Consider the following 20233-nt stretch of genomic DNA (forward strand, 5'->3'; position numbering starts at 1 on the left):
ACAAACATCAGATCCTCTCTCTCGATCCCCTTACTCCCGATGACAAAATTTAAGGTAATGATCATAATACTCACACTTCTTACTTAATTGTATGAATATTATGTTAGAATTTGGGTCAGTAAAATAGATTTTGGATCCATCCATTAGCTTTGGGTAGAAGTGTCAATATGAGTTGACCTATCCCATAAGCACTAACGCATACAAGTTTTGAAGTTTAACGGGCCATGTCGGGGTGGCCCATTCATTTTGTGGTCCAGCAAATGGCTAGCCCAGCCTATAAGTACGTGGGTTGCGGTCTGTGCCGAACCAGTCCAATTTTTTTAAAAAAGTATTTTTATAATTTTTTTAGAATCAAATTATAATTTAAAATTAGAGAAAATACATTTACAAAAATCCGCTGAACAAGGTAGCATAACTTATTTTAGCATTTTAACTATTCGGGTGTTAAATATCTCCCTAAACATATTTCAAGTGAATTTAATTTCACCTGAATATATATTATAATAAAAAAAAAAAAACCTACATAGCTCTTCCTTTTCTTCTTTGAAGTCACCTACCCTTTTTTAAAATATAATTATTATGCTGATCTGATGTGGTGTTGGTATGGCGCTGATAAGGTGTGTGTAGTGCACTTTCCAGTGTGAGACTGGTTATTATTAGGTGAGATTAAAATTCACTTTAAAGATGTTTGGGGGGTTGGGGTAGGGGTAGGGAGTATGTGTTTTTCTTAAAAATATTATCATAAATATCGACAAGATGATATTATATGGTGTCAGTGTTGCTACTTGTTAATCAAATTCATTAAAAAATTATAGGAAATTTTCATTTTATGTAGTACATATTTAATAAACATAATTTGTATTTAAATATTAATATTTAAAACTTTCAGTTTGAACTCTTGTTATTTTAATAATCTATTTTTTTATTTGATTTACAATTATTTTTAGCTGACCGAGCCTACTCATATTTCTCAAGTCTAACAAATAAGCAGATCCTTTTCAGGTCGAGCTAAAAAATTATTTTCTTAAATGAGCTCCAAAAATCTTAATCTAGCCCTATCACGGTCAGGCTGGCCCAACAGTTGATGACTCTAACTTTAAGGATATACAGAATCTAAAAAATTGATAGTAAAGATACATATGATCTGAAAGTGTAATTCACCACTAGTTACTATAATAAACTTTAATTTTTCTACAATTTTCTATAGTAATTTTTGTTCAAAATCAACACAAATCTCTACCTAATGACTTTAAATTTTGTGGACAAACACCTAAGGATATTTTCGATATATCTAAATAGTAGTCACTCAAAATTTCTCATAAAAACCAAATTCAAACCCACACTTTCAAGTTTTTCTAAAAGATGGGTTAATTTTCTATTAATATGATTTTCACTACCAAAATCTTAAAATCAATACTGCAACCACTATTTGAGCTTGAAATATACTTATTAACCAAGTTTGTCAACTAACAATCAAGAGAGGATTGGGTAGAAGAAGAAAAATGGGAAAAGTGACATAATTTGCAAACTATATACAATATGAGTAAAAGCTAATAATTATGATCCATTTTGATTATAAGCTTGGAGCAGATGAATGAGAGTGTAAGAATAGTAGAGCATGGTTCTTCCTAAGTTCACTCTTTTTTAGGTACTTCAACGTTGCTTCATTGTTCAGATCCATTTATGTTTTTTGCTTCTGTGAACATAGTAGCTAAATAATCTCAACGTGTTATAGTAGACAAGTATTGTATAATTGTTCGATTTTAAACAATTTTCTCCATCTCTTTGTAAATAACACGATATTAGTACAAAGTCGACAACAACTTCAGCATAGAGTAACTAAAATATCACTTTTCTTTAGGTATTGAAGAATGATTTTCTCCCAACTGTCTTTACAAAGCAATCCCTCTGATTTTCTCCGAACTTATAGTCTTTACAAAGCAATCCCTCCCTTCCTAGTTTCAAAAGTGTAAGTGTTAAATCAGTTATCACTCCAATGTATGAATTTGAAAATAGAGAATACTCATTTGGAAATTTCTCTTCCAAAAGATATTTGTCTTACATCTAAGAAGAAAAAAAACTAAACTAGTAGGTTGCTAATACAAAATACAACAAAGATTATATTAACAACTTATGCCACAGGGAGAAGTCCATGGATCATCTTCAATGAATGCCTTGAAAGAGGCAACTCAGTACAAAAATGATATCAACAATCATCTGCTTCATTGGCCCTGCGAATTCAATTCTATGCAACGTGTACAAAGAATTATATTTAGAATGGCATGTTAGTTGTAAAATCTGCAAATATAGAAAAGGAAAGTACTTAGAAGTTAGAATGGAATGTTAGTTTGTAAGGTTTGCAATATGGAGTATCAGTCGCAACGTACTTAAAGTAAAGGATAAGAACAAGATTTCTACCTGTGAAAAGCAAGGATAAAGAATGAGAAGGAAGTTGCCTCAGGTGCAAAGTGGAGAACAAAAGCCTTATCAGTAACAAAAGAAGAAAATGGTGAAACTCTAGCAGATTCATCCAACCATGGACAAAGCTTGGCTGAGAATCATTTGACTTCGAAACTGCACTTAGGCTGCAAGCAGCAGAATAATACCAGAATTTAAAGATATAACATTTCAGAGACAGGCATAAATTGCATAAAAATCATCTATGAGCAGAGGGTTCTATGTAGAGGTCACACATGCTTTGACACCTTATGTACTTTGGCAACCAATATATACAAGTAGTAAATATCAAATAAATGGGATAATGAGATACCTTTCCCAACAGCTTCAGTAAGATTTTGACATGGTAATGAATTTCAGATACATAAACTCTGTTTGACTTTGTGTCTTAAAACAAAAGCAAGAACATTTACATTCATGTTCGCTCAATCTTTTAATTGTTCGCTATAGTCTGAAGACTGAAGAGCAAGGAGCACATATTTTTTGACTTCAGCTAAAAATCGTGTTCTAACCAACTAACTAACTAGACAAGAGACACCAAAATATCATTGAAGTTCTCGTAAAAGATGAAAGTTAGCTCGATGCACTTATCTTTTAGTTGTCTTATATCCACAAGTTCAAATGTCAGAGGTTCTATACTAAAAATAGTTGGAAGCAGAACTTCATACACGTGATGCATCTCAAGATAAACGATGATGAAACTGGAACAGATCAAAGAAAAAGATATTTCTTTTCCACCTGTTAATTTTGCTTCGAATACGAAATGACGAGGAAAATGCAGCACATCATAATTAATTGAAGGAAAAATAAGCAGAAACACCTTTTCTATGAAGATATTTTAATAGCGGAATCTGAATGTGGAATCATTCTACATGAATGGGAGAAGTCCATAAGGATTTCCTAACCGGAACATTATATATATGGCCCTCTCTAATCTAATAAATAGTGAGGTCAAATTGATACTTCCATTCAAGCGTTTTTACATATTAATTCTTTATCCCCTCACCTGCAAACGTTTTAAAAGTAATTCCTTATAGAACCTCTCTTAAACTTTAGTAGAATGAAGGTGAATCAGAATGTTCAGTTAATCACAGAATCTTGTCCCAACCAATAATACACCTGAGTGTTTTTTGGTGTTTTTCTTCTATTAGGATAACTACGGCCTTTCAACCTAACATCCTTGTTTTCTTTCTAAAACATATTGGATTGCTGACTCAACTTGTTCTGGACTGAAGAGTAATCGTGATTTCCACTCTCCTCTAGTAGTTCTTAACTTCTTATGATAGATCTTCTAATTTATTATCCGTTTAACCAAAAATAAATGAATAAAGTGTCCCATACTTATATTTAACCAAGTCTTGAATGCTCCAAAAGCCACAAAACCTGCTTACAAGCTTAAAAAGAATTCAAGAAGTAGTGATAGATACATATCCTACCTATATGAATACTGTCCAAGGCCAACTCAACAAATTAGATATTTGGAACCAAAAAACTTTCTACTGTGTAATTTACAAGGTGTTTCCTCTCTTCATAGAATGTGTCATATCCAGAATAGTTCTATTCCTCAACACCATAAGAAGTGCAGAGTCACCCTACCACAACTAATACAAATATGTAGATATTTTTAAGCAGTCTACTTCATGTTCACTTTTCAGGCCCAAACCATGAAACTAACAATGACTTCCTTCTAAGCATAATTGTTTGCTTTCACTTGAATAATGGATTAAAGAACAAACTGTTGGTGTTTTCCTATTTTATTTTAATACTTTTAAAAAATTCATCTTTCTTGGAAAGTGGTGGTTGGTGGAACCTCCACATAATAGTTTATACTAATTTACAACATATAGTATCCAGAATAAGAAAAATAATTAGTGCACTACTATTCCAACTAATAAAATACAAAGTCTGATCTCATGGCATCCATCATTATAGGTACAAATTGATTTCTTTAAAAGCAGAATCTAAAGATCCCTTTGGATCTTCCCATGATCATGATGTACTACATTCACCCAAAAACATAAACAAGCCAATAAAATGAGAATAAAAAATAAAGCATTATACATAAACATACACTCAAACTTGGCCTCCATTGGCAAAGTAAGCACTCTCAACTTTGAGTGTGCACATCAAAACACCTCAATTTGGTCTCAATTGGCAACTAAACTCTTCAACTTGTCCTCGTTGAGTCTCATGGACACCGACGATGACACATCACATAAATTTGGTGTGAGTTGTTTAGATGATCATTTTGTAAGTTAAGTGTTCAACTACGAGACGAGTTGAGGTATCTAGATGTATATATTGGTATTCCATATTTACTTGCAAGCTGAGACCAAGTTTTAATGTTTGTTTATTTATAATGAAAAAAAAAAAGTGCTACTTAACACCAACCTCAGATTCCAGGTAACTTCCATTGGCACTAGGCCCACCAACATGTTCATGAGGTCTAATGACTAAAGAATGAAGATCTTCCAAAGACAAAGCTCTCTTCCTTTCTTGAACACAATCTTTAGTCCTATTCTGCATACTGAACAACACATTATGCCAAGTATTAACTCTTGAGCGACCCTTTTTAGGCAGCCCCACATTCATATCTCCCAAATCCTCTGCCGTAACACTCAGAATTTCCTCTGGTTCTGCCCCATCAAACACCCACATCAAGCAAGAGCAAAACCCTTTAGTAATTTCAGAATCACTATCTACACTAAAATTCATAGAACCTCTACTATTCATCCTCACCTCTAACCACACCTGTGTTGTACAACCCAAAACTCGATTTTCTTGAACCCTAGCTGACTCACATAATGGAGGGAGAATACTTGCATAGTGTAACAACCTTTTCACTCTATCAATTGGTTCTGATAAGGACCTAAATTCCAAAGATAAACTACGAACTTTGTCAACAACACTTAACCTCTCATCCAATGGCGCTTCTTCCATAATCAAGCAAGAAACTGATGACAACCCATGTCTTATATTTCTCGAACATCGGATAGAAGTGAAAAAGATTGGATTTTTACTACAAGATTGAGGATTTGGCTTGGTGGGTATCGATGAAATCGTCAAGAAAGAAGATGGGTACTTCATAAAAGTGAGAAAGATTGGTTTTTGGGGACAGAATTGAGGATTTAACTTAGTGGGTGTACATGAAATTGTGAATGGGAAATTGAGATTAGAAGAAGAGTCCATGTTTGGTTAAAGATGAAGAAAATTGGAGAGAAAAAAAAGGGTAAAGAATTGAAATACAAGATTTTTGTGACAGTTAGAAGTTGGAGAATCAGAGATAAAAACGAGAAGAAGATCCTTCAACTGCGGGAGATTTCATTTCAGGTAGAAAAAGTATAAAAGAAAAAATGTAAAAAAAAAAATGATGAAGAAGAAGAGAAATAGGGTGCAATGGCATTTTATAGTTTTATAATCCCAAGGTGGTTGGAGATTTCATTCCAAGAAAATAAAATATACAAAATATAAATAAGGCGCCAAAAGTGGAAATATATTTTTATGTGGCACTCTCCAATCTCATTTTTGAGTTTTTTAATTTCAATTTCTTAAGTTTTTTTAACTTCAATTTGGTATTATATTAGTAAAAGTTAATACTTATAATTGAGGTCTATTATTATAATCTGAACTTAAAATCAAGGAGTGAGATATAGTAGCCTAATAGTTTTTGCTTGAAATACTTCTTCGATTTATATAATATTTTTTAGTTATTTTTAAAAAAATATATATATTTCGTAAATATTTAATGACATTTTCAACATTTTATCTACGTTGAGTTTCATTTATTTGACAAAACATGCACAAGAAATGTACTTCCATATTTAAAACCTCATTTATTTTAAAAATAAAGATAGTTATAATATATTGAAAAATCTTCTCATATATTTCTTAAAATTTGGGTTCAATCCAACTATAACACGGTTGTTAAAATGATTTTCCAATCACAAAACTTCAGGAAAAAAAAAAGATAAAAAGATCTACGTACATCTTATGTTTTTGACTAAAATACTTGTTTTTTTCCTAACTTTAACCAAATAAAAGTCTAGCACCTAAAAATTGAATAAAATAATTGAAAAGATGTTACAATTTAGCAAGAAATCTTATTGCCAATGCAACACGTACAAAAAGCAAGTGAATAACAATTGATGGACAAAATGACATTATACAATCCGTGTAAGCAAACAAGATTGATTATTAGCAAAATTAACTTTGAATTCTCCAAGAATCTTACAAGATTTAGAAAGTGCTTTAAATTATTAATATGAACCAATAAAAAGAGTAACAAGTCTATATTGAGTTTGAGGAGTTTTCTTTTGCTTCAAAACAAAGCTAAGATTTACTCTACAATCCTCTAGACACATCAATATATAGTTCCTCAAATTAATTAGGCTTCTTATGTATTATTCCACCTACACACATCACACATATGATTCAAAATGTCAAGTTTGTGTCTGCAAAAGTAGAGGATCATAACAATGATAGCAACTTTAAATTTTTCTTGAGCTGAATTTCTCTCTTACTAGTCTTGTCTCAAAAAATGTCATTCAACCCTATAGATCTTTATAGGATTGCTTTGACAAATTACTCTTATTACGTGTTCCAACTAGAGTTGTTCATGGTTGTGGTTAACAACCAAATCAAATCGTAATTCGAATCAAATCGATTAAAAAAATTGATATCTGATTTAGTTTGGTTAGGTTTGATTTTTAAATTTTGAAAATCGATATTATTTGGTTTGGGTTTGATTTTACTAAAAAATAACCGCAAAAATAATCAAACCGAACCGATAAATTAGATATATAAATTTTATAATTATTTATATATATTATTCATAAATAAATTAAAAATATTTTGTTAAATTTTAATTAACTTAAGATTTTAACTTAACCATTTTTTCAAGTCTAACATTTCAGCCAAGGTATAACAATCTCAAATTCAAGTCCATCAAAATCCATTTTAGTCTTTACTTACTGTATTTCACATAAAATAGTCACATTTTATATTAAATAAATCACTTTGTTCGTGTAATGATAACTCTAATATTGCTTAATTGCTTGACTGAACCGACATTAGTTTTTCTGTAGATTGTTCATGTACTTGGTATTTGTGTCTATCGTACGTACGTTCTCAAAAAAATTATTACTTTCAAATCGAATAAACCAGAAAAACTGAACCAAACCGACAATAATCAAAATTGATGGTTATTTTTTTCGTTTGGTTGGTTTGATTTTAGAAATTTAAAAACTCGACTAAATTGATTTGGTTTTGATTTTAATCAATATCCGATCCAAACTAAACAACGAACACCCCTAGACCCAACATCATCCATCCACTTATTTCAAACTATTTTCTTTAATATATATAACGAAAATACGATACTTTATTAGTCGAGGCAAAAAATGTATGTTTAACATACCAATAAATTTAAATTAAGACTTTAGAATCATGTTGCTCAAATAACAAATTAAAGAACTCTAGTATTGGGGTGTACCTTAAAAAAGTGATACTATAAGAGAAATCAAATAAAATGAAACAAATTCATATAGTCAAAATACATCCTTTCAGAGTTTGGAACTAATGTGTAGCTATTATGTGTTTTTTTAAAAACAAAAATAAATAATTTCAATAGTATTATGTAATTAAAAAAATAGTTCCTAGCGAAACATAAAAGAAGGTAGGAATTAAGGTGATTATTTGATCGGTAAAATAAGAATAATAATTTTGTCTATCTTAATATCTCACTAATCAAACAATACAGTAATTTATAGTTTGACTAAATACAAAATATTATCAACCCATAAATAAAACCTTTTTTATACCTTCACTGAATTATACTAAACTTTATTATAAAAATTTGAGTTTGGTCAAGTAATGATATCTTTTCCCACTTAAAAAAGAAAGTTTAGAATATCCCAAAATTGTTTTTGCCCTTCAATTCATCAAATCATATTCAAACTTTTTGGTCCCTTTGGATATTGTGGGGATTACGTCATTGCATACAATTTCATGTGGACCCTCCAAACTATTTTTCTAACAAATAAAATATATATTGCACTAATAATACAAATTAGAGTTCTTACTTCATGCATCAGCCCCTCATATTATCAATCAAAGACATTGTTTATATCATGAGTCAATTCATCAAGAATAATGATAAATAGTGGTCTCATATTATGTCCTTAAAAAAATTCAAAATTTTTAAAGTTGGAGGTAGGGGAAGGGAAAATTAAAAAAGAATTAATGAATCTACTAAGATAAGCGTTACAATTATTAAAAAAAACTAAACTTTTGGATGAGTAAAACAAATAAAAAGCTTTCTAATTTATATTAACTATACTTTTCAAATACTAGAGTTTAGTTTTATATTTATAAGATTAGAAATAAAATAAAAGGTTAAAATACAGAGTAAAAGATTAGTACTCATTAAAATTTTAAGATTTGTAATTATGATTTTTGTGTTAGGAGGACGAAAACTTTGGTGAAATACAGACAATATTTGCCTGAAAATGAAAAAAAAATTACTTGAAAATTGAATTTTAAAAATAATTTATGTCTTGTAATTTTCAAACCAATGAACTGACAGACAGAGAGGGTACCAACTTGTACAAGATCTAGTCTAATAAATCCACATTTTGTTAGATTTAACTTTTTAGCATGGAAACAAAATGTCCTATCAGTGAATAAATTAATCTACTAATGTCAACAATCTCCTTTTTTATAGATTTAACTTATCTCTTTAACAAAATCTTTGAATACCTCCCTATTTCAATTTACCATTACCTCGTGGAGATTCTATTTCCAAAAGATCATCCTAGTGCAACAAATTCCGATATAAAAAGGAAGGAGACGATGAGGAGTCCCACATCCCAACTTTCAACGATATGATAGTTTAACAAGAATGATAAGACACAAGGATAGTGGTATTTCATTTCATCATTTAAGGATTCAACAGAAGTTGTACAAAAGATGAATATACAATGTGGTTGATGTATAACATCCTTTGTTACATTCAACATTATGTGCAGTTCAACACAAACAATGCACATCCGTGAGCGTTTACTGACATAGATATCGAGTCCTTTATGGCTCCAAGATTTGTGCCACTCCACACTTCTCTACCTGAGCACTTTGAACTTGTAGCATGAATTGCGTTCGTTATGTCTGATAGCTTCGCTGACATTTTTGTCACCTGGTTGTTCAAATTGAAGAAAGCCAAGTAGATCTCTCCTGAAAATGTATCAAACAGCATACTGATATCAGATCGCAATAATCTAACAACGGTTAAAGTCCGCGCACCAACAGTGTGCTGAAGTCTTTTTACATGTAACTATTCATAGCGAGTCTAATACGGTTAACTGAGAAATAGCCTGCTATCATTGGTTTAACTGCACAGATAATGTAAAAACTCTTTATATTGTCTTAACTATTCATAGCATTCCCAATATGGTAACCTGAGAAATAGCTTGCTATTACTGGTTCAACTGCACAGATAATGTAAATTCAACTTAAAACCATCTAATAATTGATCTGCAAACTGTACTCGCAGGCGCTGATGTGCTTACTGCATATATGCAATGATCTATAATACATGTAGGATTACAGTGGACTCACTTAGCTTCCATTTTATAGTTTTAGGAATTGCTCAATGCCAAGGAACCACATACCGTAGACCAAATTTCTAGACAATTAGCTCGTATCTTTATAACGCACGACATTGGTCTTATTTCAAATTTTCTTACTCCCTCGGTGCCTGATATTTCAATCTTAGAAATTTGTGTAAGTTACAAGCATTAAAGCTTACTTGCATCTCCTTAACTTTAGGCTAATTACTGTAAAACTATATCCCGTTATTCAGACTCGCAAAAACTTACAAAAAAGCATGTATATATTTCAGTATCATCCATTAAAGACATTCCCCTTTAGAGTTAGTGATATCTGTTGTCTCTCTATGGAATAAATTTTTCATTTGAGAAACCATACCTCTCCTTCCAGTTGCAAGCCAGGACCTGATTCCACCAGAAGAAGCTGCAAGAAAAAAGAATCAGTACATAGTGTTAGGTATCAATCTCTAGTTTAACAAAAATCAGTGCAGTGTAGGCAAGTTTTCCAGATTAAAAAAAATAACCTCTGACAAAATCCATGATAGCACAAAAACCGGAATAACTATTCATGAGGGTTCCATTGTAGTTCTCCCACATCTGTTATGAAAAAATCAGCAGCAAATTTAGATGAAACTACAAGAGTCTTCATTTATTCAAAGAAAGCACAGAACTACTTGTGGCATGAACTGCTGCGAATAGCATAGGCCATACTTCTCAAAATTCAAACTGAATTACCTGGTTGGCATGAGATCTGCACCGTGAAAATGAACCTCTGCTGATCTCGTTAGCTGCAAGCTTTCTATTTGAAGATGCACCAAAACAAAGTTCTGTTCTCTCTGTTACGAATAAGTGAAGTCTCCCGAGATTTTGGTGCTGATATACCGTCTCTCCTTCTCTGCATGAAGAACAACTTTATCATGAGCCAGGAAGATCAACAAATATAGTATGAAAAAAATCACTATTGAATTCGATATATCAGACGAAGTTGAAGATATTTACGATGCTGAAAGTGCTTCTCTCTTGTTTAGACAAAAAGGTGCCTGGCGTTTATTTGAGTTCTCTTGCCAGCACACTTTCTCTACACTGTCAAGAACTTTAGTAGACCAGCCATTTGCCTTTACATCTTTGCAGCTCCTTAGAGCCAAAACTCGCTTCTCCAACACATTTATTTTTTCTTTATCCTCAGTATGGTTACTCAAGCTATGTTTTCCGGATGAACTTAAGGAGCCTTTCACGTAATGAAACTGCATTTGAAAATATTGGCTTAGGATTGAACTGTATGCCTAAGTGAATCCAAAAGATGAGTCAAGTTAAATTTATTCACATGCCTCCATGTTGTTAGAGCTAAACCAGTTGATCTCCAACAGAGTAGGATTTGTAAGAAGACTGAATGTAGAAGCATCAAGCTTTCTCATATCTCCACCAAAGATGAGAGGGGACCTGACCATGGACCATAGAGTCACCTGCCAGAGGATCCATAGAATACAAATAGATCACTTGAGCTGTGTCATATTTGCAGAGCCAGAACCACTGCAGAAAAATTACCTGAGTACGTTGCTCATCCAGATTAAGCCTGCAATATCTGTGTGGGCCTTCATTTGAACCTGCACCAAAACGGAGTATAATATTTCGTGCTGGATTTTCCTCCTTGTTTTGCCCAAGAGGAGAACATAATTCTGCGTCGGAGGAGAATCATAGTAACCAAATTTGGTTGATGTTAAATCCTAACCAAGTAGGCTAAGCACAAGAAATTGTAGATGTTTGCAATATGATGAACTTTTCTCTGTTTAACATTTAACTTAAGTCGCAATAAATCTCTCTAATTTGAAAATCCAGGATGAATAATTTGCATTTATCTCCTTAAGTTGTAACAGACAGAAATAGTCTCTGATTAGAATGAATATGCATCAAACAAGTATGTATCTTTGGCAAACTTATACAAAATCCTTTCTGAAATAGAATATTATTTTATAGTTTAACAAACATAGAACAAAAACAATCCATCACCTGCTTCTGTTAACCATCCAAGTGGTAGCATATCTAAGTCAGGCCACGACTTCCCCTTTAGGCCCTTGACTCCTACTAAGTTAGCAGCAGTGAAGTCCCTGGCACAAGGGTAAGGAGAAACCTATGTCAACAGCTAAATAACAAAATGGAGTCACGGACAGAGAACAAACCAGAAAATAAAATTTGAGCTGAAACATAATCTGATTGTTAGAACAGTGACCATACTGCTTAACTTAGAAGCTCAAGGAACTTCCCTCAAATATATGACTTATCTACGAGATAGATGAGCAATCACAATACACAATGTGATAATAAAATTTTGGCAGCAAGCTTAGAAAAAACGAGAAAAACCTGACATTATTAGAACAGGTAGCATTATTTACCTCGCAACGTTGAAATGAGCAGCGACATCTTCCCAAGTATCCCAGTCATCCCCAGTTACTCGATACATATTGACCAATCCACTAACTTCCTTCGCTATGATTGGTTTTGCATTAGTTCCAGGGGACAAGGAATATATGATAGGTCGGCTAAGCTCATTCAATACCTACAGATAAGTACATTGTTATCACATTTCTCACTTGCCATTGTTGGATGAAGTATGGATCCAAACACAAATCTCAGCTATTATGTCTACTTGTTATTCCTTTCAGAAAGTAAAATCATGTCATATCACAAATAAAAGGGGCACGGTGCAGTGGGTTAAGCAGAAGAGAGTTAACAACCTCACCTCTGAAACTACGATTATCTCATCTAAATCCAAGTCATCACCGAATACACAGTCAAGTTTCACTGAAGAAGAAAAAACAGAAAATTCATTTTAAGATAAAGCACAAAAATTTCAACAGTTAAAAGTGATTTGGGATTTTTAGCTTGGATGATTCAGACAAGGATTAGTCCTGCTTCTTATAGCAGTTTTCCAAGAAAGCAGAATCATTGGGTTTATGACATTAAAGTTAATCTCCCATGTTATGATTTCACATGAAAATCAGACTTTTGAACACGTCAAATCATCATAACCAATGGAATATATCTCCCAATAATTGTCTTGAGTAACAAATATGTCTTACCAAAATCAACACCCCAATCAGCATATTGTTGATAGAGTGACCTAAGGAATGCTCTTCCAGCTCCCAACTTGGTATTCACACTCATGAAACCATTTTTCATCCATGCACAAGTCCTCTCCTTAATTCCAATATCTTGTGCACGCCATTGTCGACCAGCCTCCTCATAAGCTTTGCCCTGTTGGATGTATCACCAACAAGTCTAACATTTGTTATAGCTACTACTATGTATAAGAGCTTATAAGATGAACTTTATCAGCGTAGGTCAACACACTTAGATAAAATGGGTATGAACTTGCCCAAGAAGCTGCATTTCCAGTCTAATGAAATTGGACTGGATATACCAATATTTACATCTATAAATGAAAGCAGAAAGTTGAGTTGGTTCTGGATAAAGAACAATACCGTAGTGGTATCCAGTATGAGAGTGTTAGCATTGAATGCTTGTAGACTTAAACCTCTCATTACATGAATCCCAAATTTCAGTCCCATGCTATGAACCTTCCCCGCAACTTGAGAAAACCCTTTTCCACCTTGAGAGGATGGCCATCTTCCAGGGTCTGGAACCATCCTTCCCCACTCATCAAAGACATCAAAACCATAAGAATCAGTATAAGCACCTATTGTTTTCTTCCTATACCAAAGGAAGTCCACGACAACATACTGCACAGAATCCAAAAGTTGACAGTTTAGAGATGAAAGCAAAAACATGTCAGAATTGTAAAAGAATCTAAATTCTACGGATTTCTAATTTTAGGGAGTGTCTAGTATGATGAAATCCATTTCTATGGAAAATGATTTCTAGTGTTTGATGGTGAACGGGAAATAATTTTCGAGAATAATTATGCATTAGACTTTAGAGATTCATAATAATATTAGCAAACTACAAAGCTTGTTTTGATTAAACATTTGATTACTCAAAATTAATAATATAAAGTTACAGTCATAAGGAAACTACTTGCGTCCATAAGTGAGGAAATTCAAATTTCCCCCTTTTGATTACTTATGTTTTTTTGTGAAACTATTACCTCATAACCATGAGGTTTTAATCGTTGTGCTACAAGTTCTGCATTCTGAAGAAACTCTTCCTCGGTGATGGTCCAACAAAATGAGTCATAGGAGTTCCAACCCCTAGGTGGCAAGCTGGCTTGTCCAATATCGCCCCGAGATTTAGTTTCTGAGGTTTCCCTGAGGTTATGACCCGAATAATACTCAAATATATCACACTTTGATCATAAAATAGACACATCTTCAACAATACATAGCAATTCATTATCTAAGAGAAGACATTTGAAACTCAACAATGGCCCAACTCTTTAAGCCGAAAAGTTCTTCTACCACCCCAGCTCGACCCTAAGGCCACTAAAGCAATGGACATATATATGCTCCACAACTGTCAACTACAAACAAAATAAAATATTAAGACTTCTTTATAAAATTTGACTTTAGGTCCCCAATCTTGTTGAGACGGTCTGAACTCTCTGATAGTCTTACAGATGCCGCCATGGTGATAAATAACAGTACTACTCAAAAGATTAGAACTTGCACACTTTTATCAAAGAAGCAAATGAATCCAGGCCAAAATACATCAGAATTTTTTAATTTTATCAAAAAGAAATGTGGGTTTTCTTTCAGTGGATCAGAAGTTATAACAAACGATTTTTCCAGAAAATAAGTACCAGAAACTACCATAAGAAGTTCCAAGAAAACCATTTCAATGAAGACACTTGTAGAGCTGTAAATAATGGAAAAGATTGAAACTTGCATCAAGTAAGCAAATCTTGGCTAATAAACATCAAGCTCACATACATCATAACAACCAAAAGCAAAGAAACTAAACTAATTCTGAAATTGTATGAAGTGGGTGTCTCTCAAATTTATCATTAAGCTAGAAAATAAAGAGCAGAAACTACCATATTAAAGTTCCAAGAAAACCATTTCAATGAAGACACTTGTAGAGCAGTAAATAGTGGAAAAGATTGAAACTAGCATCAAATAAGCAAATCTTGGCTAATAAACATCAAGCTCACATGCATCATAACAACCAAAAAAAGCAAAGAAACTACGCTAATTCTGAAATTCCATGAAATGGGTATCTCTCAAATTTATCATTTAGCTACAAAACAAACAGCATAAACTACAACATCAAAGCTTAAAGAGTATACCAGTGAAGAAAAAGAGTAGTGAAAATGATGAAAATATAAGTTTTCAAGATCATCCCTTTTTCAGAATAGTAGTCTTTACTGCTAACAAGAGGTACAAAGTTGAGTGATTTTGAGTTTAGGTGTTTGAATATGATAGCAAAATTGAATGAAAAAAAGGGTTAGTTGAGGTGTAAAAAAGAGTGTGATTGTGAAGACATAATCACCGGATGCTATTTCGGAGGAAATGGGCAAGTGTCACCTCACAAAGCTATTTTTTCTGTTATGCCTTCAGGACCGTGAGGTGGAGTACCAATGACACAATCAAATTAATGTGTCATATACACTGATATACATAATTACAAGCATTTTTAGGTCTTTTATTACTTTAAAATTAGCTTCAATCTTCCTCAAATATTGTACTATGTATATAGTCTAAACCAGGTGTTTCCGTGAAAGAAAAAAGGGAAAAAGGTCTCGACTTTGTCATTTAGAGTTGATATACCCCTTGTTATGAAAGTGACTCATATATATTCCTACTTGTAAACAAACACATATACTCTTTTCCTCTAACGGAAATGAAAAAATAATAATTTTAATCTAAATTTTTATTATTTTTTTCTAAAATATATAATTCCATATGACTAAATTTAATCCTCGTCAAACATATTTTTTTGACTTTTTTTTGTTTCAATGACTAATATATAATTATTATTTTGATAATCAAATTTATTTATGTTTCACTAATATTTTTGTAAAACTTATTGTAGATGACCAAATTTTTTCTTCGAATACGAAATTAAATTACAATACACACAAATAAATAGTTTAATTTTTTTTTCTTTAAACTAAGGAATGAAAGAAAAAAACAAAATAAGAATAAAAAACTCAAATAATTATAATAAAAGAAGTCAAAAAATAATTTATCCATGAAAATATTAAAATATACCTTGAACTTTGATAGAAGAATCATATATACTCCTAAATATTTTTTTAAAAAAAATAGAAATAATAAATATAAATTTAAAACTAATTTTTTAACTTCCGCTAAATAAAGGGTATATGTGAGCCATTTTATAACGGCAGGGGTATATGTGAGCCGTTTATATAACGGTAAGGGCATATATGAGCCACTTTTATAACGAGGATATATCAGCTTCAAATGACTAAGTTGAGGGACTTATCAGATCCTTTTCCCAAGAAAAAAAAGGAAGAAAACTGAAATATGTTTTTTTTTTCATCCTAATTTTAGTTTTTGGTGATCAAAGATGAAATATGTTGATTCTTGGAAAAGGATGCATCTGAAATTAGGATTGAAATATTCAAATTCTCCTAAAAAATTGCTAAAAATTGTTGACAGAGATACGTATATATAATCTTGAGATCATATTTAAAATTTGATTAGCTACTTAAAAAGTAATTATTTTTCAATTTCTTCCTTTAAATTTAGTGTAAGGTCTAGTATAGAAATGGGAAAGCTTTCTTTCCAAATAAGAATTAAGACTCAAATCTTATACATCCTATTAAAAATAAATAAAACTTATCCATTTCCGATCATCATTCATAATTATTTAGTCTTTGTGCTTTGTTTGGTTCAATACAAATAGAATATAATTGGTATGATTTAAAATGTACATTTGACTTTTAAATTAAATAAGTTTGTCTGTCAAATTTTAGCTATGAGAAGGTTGTAAGGGATCGTTTGATGTAAAGATTAATAGTGCAGGAATTATTAATATGGAGATTGATAATGCTTGGATTAGTAATATTTTTATCAAATATTTGATTCGTTGCTTCGTACCTAATTTTGTGCGAAGTTTAAGATCCTATGAGAAAACTATTTTTCAACTATACACTTGAATTATTATGAGATTTTTTATTTTATATAATTTGGTCAAGGTAGATAATTGACAAATAATATTATTTTTTATAGCATTTTAACTAGCTAGGAGATGGAAATTTTATCACTAACGTTCACTATTTTCTCACTTAAATTATTTAACAGTAAATAATTGTCATCTTAATAAATTAATTTTAATATCTCAAAAGGTCACACAACTATAAAAATACATAGGAACAAGTTATTGAACATCATTTTACATCAATAAAATCATTCAATTTAGGACTTTTATCATAAGAAATCGCTCTTTATCATAAAATTAAAAAACAGCAAAATAAATTAAACTATTTGTATACTCAAGATGTTTTTAAATAGCAAAAATAGCTCTTAAATTCATACATCAACATTAGCATATTAGTTCGATTATAATATTTTATATTAATAATTATTAGATTACATAACTCATATTTTAGCTACAAATAATTTTATTTAAATTATAAGGTTTGTAAGCTAATCTATTTAAATAAATTTATTAGTACAAATATATAAAATCAAGAAAATAAATAAATGAAGGGAAAAAGCTCAAATATGTCATTAAACTTTTAGAAAAGGTTCATTTATATCATCAGTTAAAGGTTTGGCTCATGTATGCTATTACTGTTAAAAAAAAGACTCATTCATGTCATTATTTTTTAACAGTGGTTTTGTAAAATCATTTTTGACACGTGGTCGATTATATTGGCCACGTCATCAATTTTTAATTAAAAAAATTAAAAAATTTAATTCAATTTTTTTTAGAATTTTGATTTTTTTTATTTAAAAGTTGACACGTGTCCAATTGTAATTCGGCCACGTCATCAATGTTTTTAATAAAAAATGATTAAAAAAAATTAAATTCATTTTTTTCATCAAAAAATTTGATGACGTTGACGAATTACAATTGGACACGTATCAAAAATGGTTTCGCAAAATCATTGTTAAAAAATAATGGCATGAATGAGTCTTTTCTTGAACGGTAATGACATAAATGAACTAAACTTTTAACTAATGACATATTTGAACTTTTTCCCATAAATAAAAGAATTTAAAGAGGCATAACACAAGAATTATTTCTTTCTAATAGTACTCCTTAACAAACAGCCCCTAAAAGGCTTTCACATATAATTTTGTTATTTTACTTGTTTATTTAATATGCTTATTTTTTTTAAAAAAAAATGTTCATTAAGTTAAAAGAATGTAAGTATAATCTAATTAGTGCATCTCAGGTAAAATGTATTCACGTCGGGTGTTAACACCAAGTTAATATATGCATGTCATGAATTTAAATTTTTTTTCTTGCATCTCCTATAAGCCTTTAAAATAGAGAGATCTACGTTTTCACGAGATGACACAAACAGATATGCAGATAGGTCCCTCAGTACAACATTTTATATATATCATCTACTTCGTTCTTTCTTTACTATCGTAGAGAACCTAATAAATTCAGAAGCCTACTACTTTGGATCACTCAAATTATCAATTTTCTTGGCCTAAGCCATTGACATAAGTTGTTCTACGCGTTGAATTTGTCATTGTGGCATAAGTTGTTCTACACGTTGAATTTATCATCGTGGTATAATTTATTCCGTCAATTTCACAGTGTATCTCTGTTGGGCTTTGGGGAGCAACATTTTTGCTTCATTTTGAGGGTTTTAGTTTTATTCCAAATCTAAAATCAAAATAAGACCCTTATTTCACTAATTCTAGTTTCGATAAATCGTAAATTATGTCAAACATCTGACTTCTTCTAAGTAATTAAAACTTTAGATGTTTACACAGGAAAAAGTCCAACATTAAAGTTTATTTTGATGTTATTAAACTCATATTATGTTTGATGATATTTTATTTCACCATCGATACAATAACTAGTATATAAATAAAGCTCTAATGAATGCACATTGATTACAAGCATGAACATACCTAAAATGAAAAATAATGACATATCACTCTGATTTCTTGATGGCAATAAAGACTAGATTGGGTTGTACTACACCTATGAATGCATGGGACTTGACAAAAATCTCAAGAGGTAGAAACAACTTACAAGGATTCTTATCGAATAAAGCTCCATTTGAGGATAGCGCGACAATTTAATTTACTTGTGATATTGATAGCTTTGAAGCTAATCTTACTATTATAATATCATGAAAAAACTACATAATTACATAAACATTTCTAACCATGTTTACTTGTTCTATCCATAGTTTGAAAATATTACATACATGTCTTACTAATTAATAATTTTATATAAGATTTCAAGTTAAATACACTTAAATACATATATTTTTACTATCAGATACACTTTGGAAAACATATTCATAGGAAGAGAGGCAAGCGGGATTGGAGGGAGGCGAGAAAAGAATCAATGTATCTCAAATACATGTGAATCACATTAGATACATGTATATGAGATATCAGATATATTTATAGAACAAATGGAGAGAGGCAGACGAGGGAGGGAGATAGACTAACAAAAAAGTCAGAAACATGTAAATCCACTTGAATACAGTGTATCTAGAACAAACTATACGTAAACTTGATCATATGTATCTACACGTATCTAGACACGTTAAAATTTGATAAAACTTGTAACGTTATAAAATAAAATATATCTAAGTAATTAACTCAAAAACTAGTAAAATTTTCGTTAATTTCTTTTTATAAAATCTCTTCTTAAAGTACCTTTTGAGCCATTCACACTTTTGTCTCTATTTTTGTTGATCTTTAATTTTTGTCACCTAAGATAAAATAATTTTTCATAGAGCATAAATTTATGTTTTCGTGCTAAACATAAGTTTAATTTTAAGGGGTAAAAAATGATAATCAACGCTATAAAAGACAAAAAGTCAATAATCGATTCATCATCTAAAAGGAAACCGTATATGGTATATAATTAAATGATATCTTACCCAAGTTATGCAAATATAGTTGTGAACTAGAGTGTTACAACTCTTATCTCAAAAAATTGAGTACAAATTTTACTTAAATTTCTATTATATAAAAGAGTCAAGTTGAGAATGATTAAGGGCAATTTTGTTATTTCACAAATATTTTTGAATGTTTATTTTTATGCTATGGCAT

At 31.1% G+C, this 20233-nt stretch overlaps 2 protein-coding genes across 5 annotated transcripts; both read right to left on the minus strand.

The window, feature by feature from the left end:
• Positions 1-1831: 1831 nt before the first annotated feature.
• On the minus strand, positions 1832-5978 carry LOC101245648 (sufE-like protein 2, chloroplastic). Of its 3 annotated transcripts, none has more exons than XR_741389.4 (3): positions 4849-5978; positions 2419-2585; positions 1832-2245 (listed from the first exon to the last, which is right to left on the minus strand). XR_741389.4 is itself a non-coding variant. In XM_010322639.4 (2 exons), the coding sequence occupies exons 1-2, from the start codon at positions 5644-5646 to the stop codon at positions 2559-2561; spliced, it is 825 nt and encodes a 274-aa protein (XP_010320941.2). In that variant the 5' UTR covers positions 5647-5824; the 3' UTR covers positions 1832-2558. The 3 variants fall into 3 exon arrangements, 1 of the variants encoding a protein (XP_010320941.2); XR_741388.4 differs by having other exon boundaries at positions 1832-2298; XM_010322639.4 differs by having other exon boundaries at positions 1832-2585; positions 4849-5824.
• A 3381-nt stretch (positions 5979-9359) lies between these two features.
• On the minus strand, positions 9360-15675 carry LOC101245945 (uncharacterized). 2 transcript variants are annotated; one of them, XM_004239094.5, is made up of 14 exons: positions 15298-15675; positions 14161-14320; positions 13538-13795; positions 13136-13310; positions 12796-12857; positions 12449-12612; positions 12066-12163; positions 11604-11662; positions 11387-11521; positions 11058-11302; positions 10794-10953; positions 10583-10655; positions 10438-10482; positions 9360-9684 (listed from the first exon to the last, which is right to left on the minus strand). In XM_004239094.5, exons 1-14 carry the CDS (start codon positions 15348-15350, stop codon positions 9473-9475), a joined length of 1899 nt encoding a protein of 632 aa, XP_004239142.2. In that variant the 5' UTR covers positions 15351-15675; the 3' UTR covers positions 9360-9472. The 2 variants fall into 2 exon arrangements, with proteins under 2 accessions (XP_004239142.2, XP_004239141.2); XM_004239093.4 differs by having other exon boundaries at positions 11604-11734.
• Between the last annotated feature and the right edge of the window lie 4558 nt (positions 15676-20233).

This window comes from Solanum lycopersicum, chromosome 5, assembly GCF_036512215.1.
Source record: "Solanum lycopersicum chromosome 5, SLM_r2.1".
NCBI lineage: Eukaryota > Viridiplantae > Streptophyta > Magnoliopsida > Solanales > Solanaceae > Solanum > Solanum lycopersicum.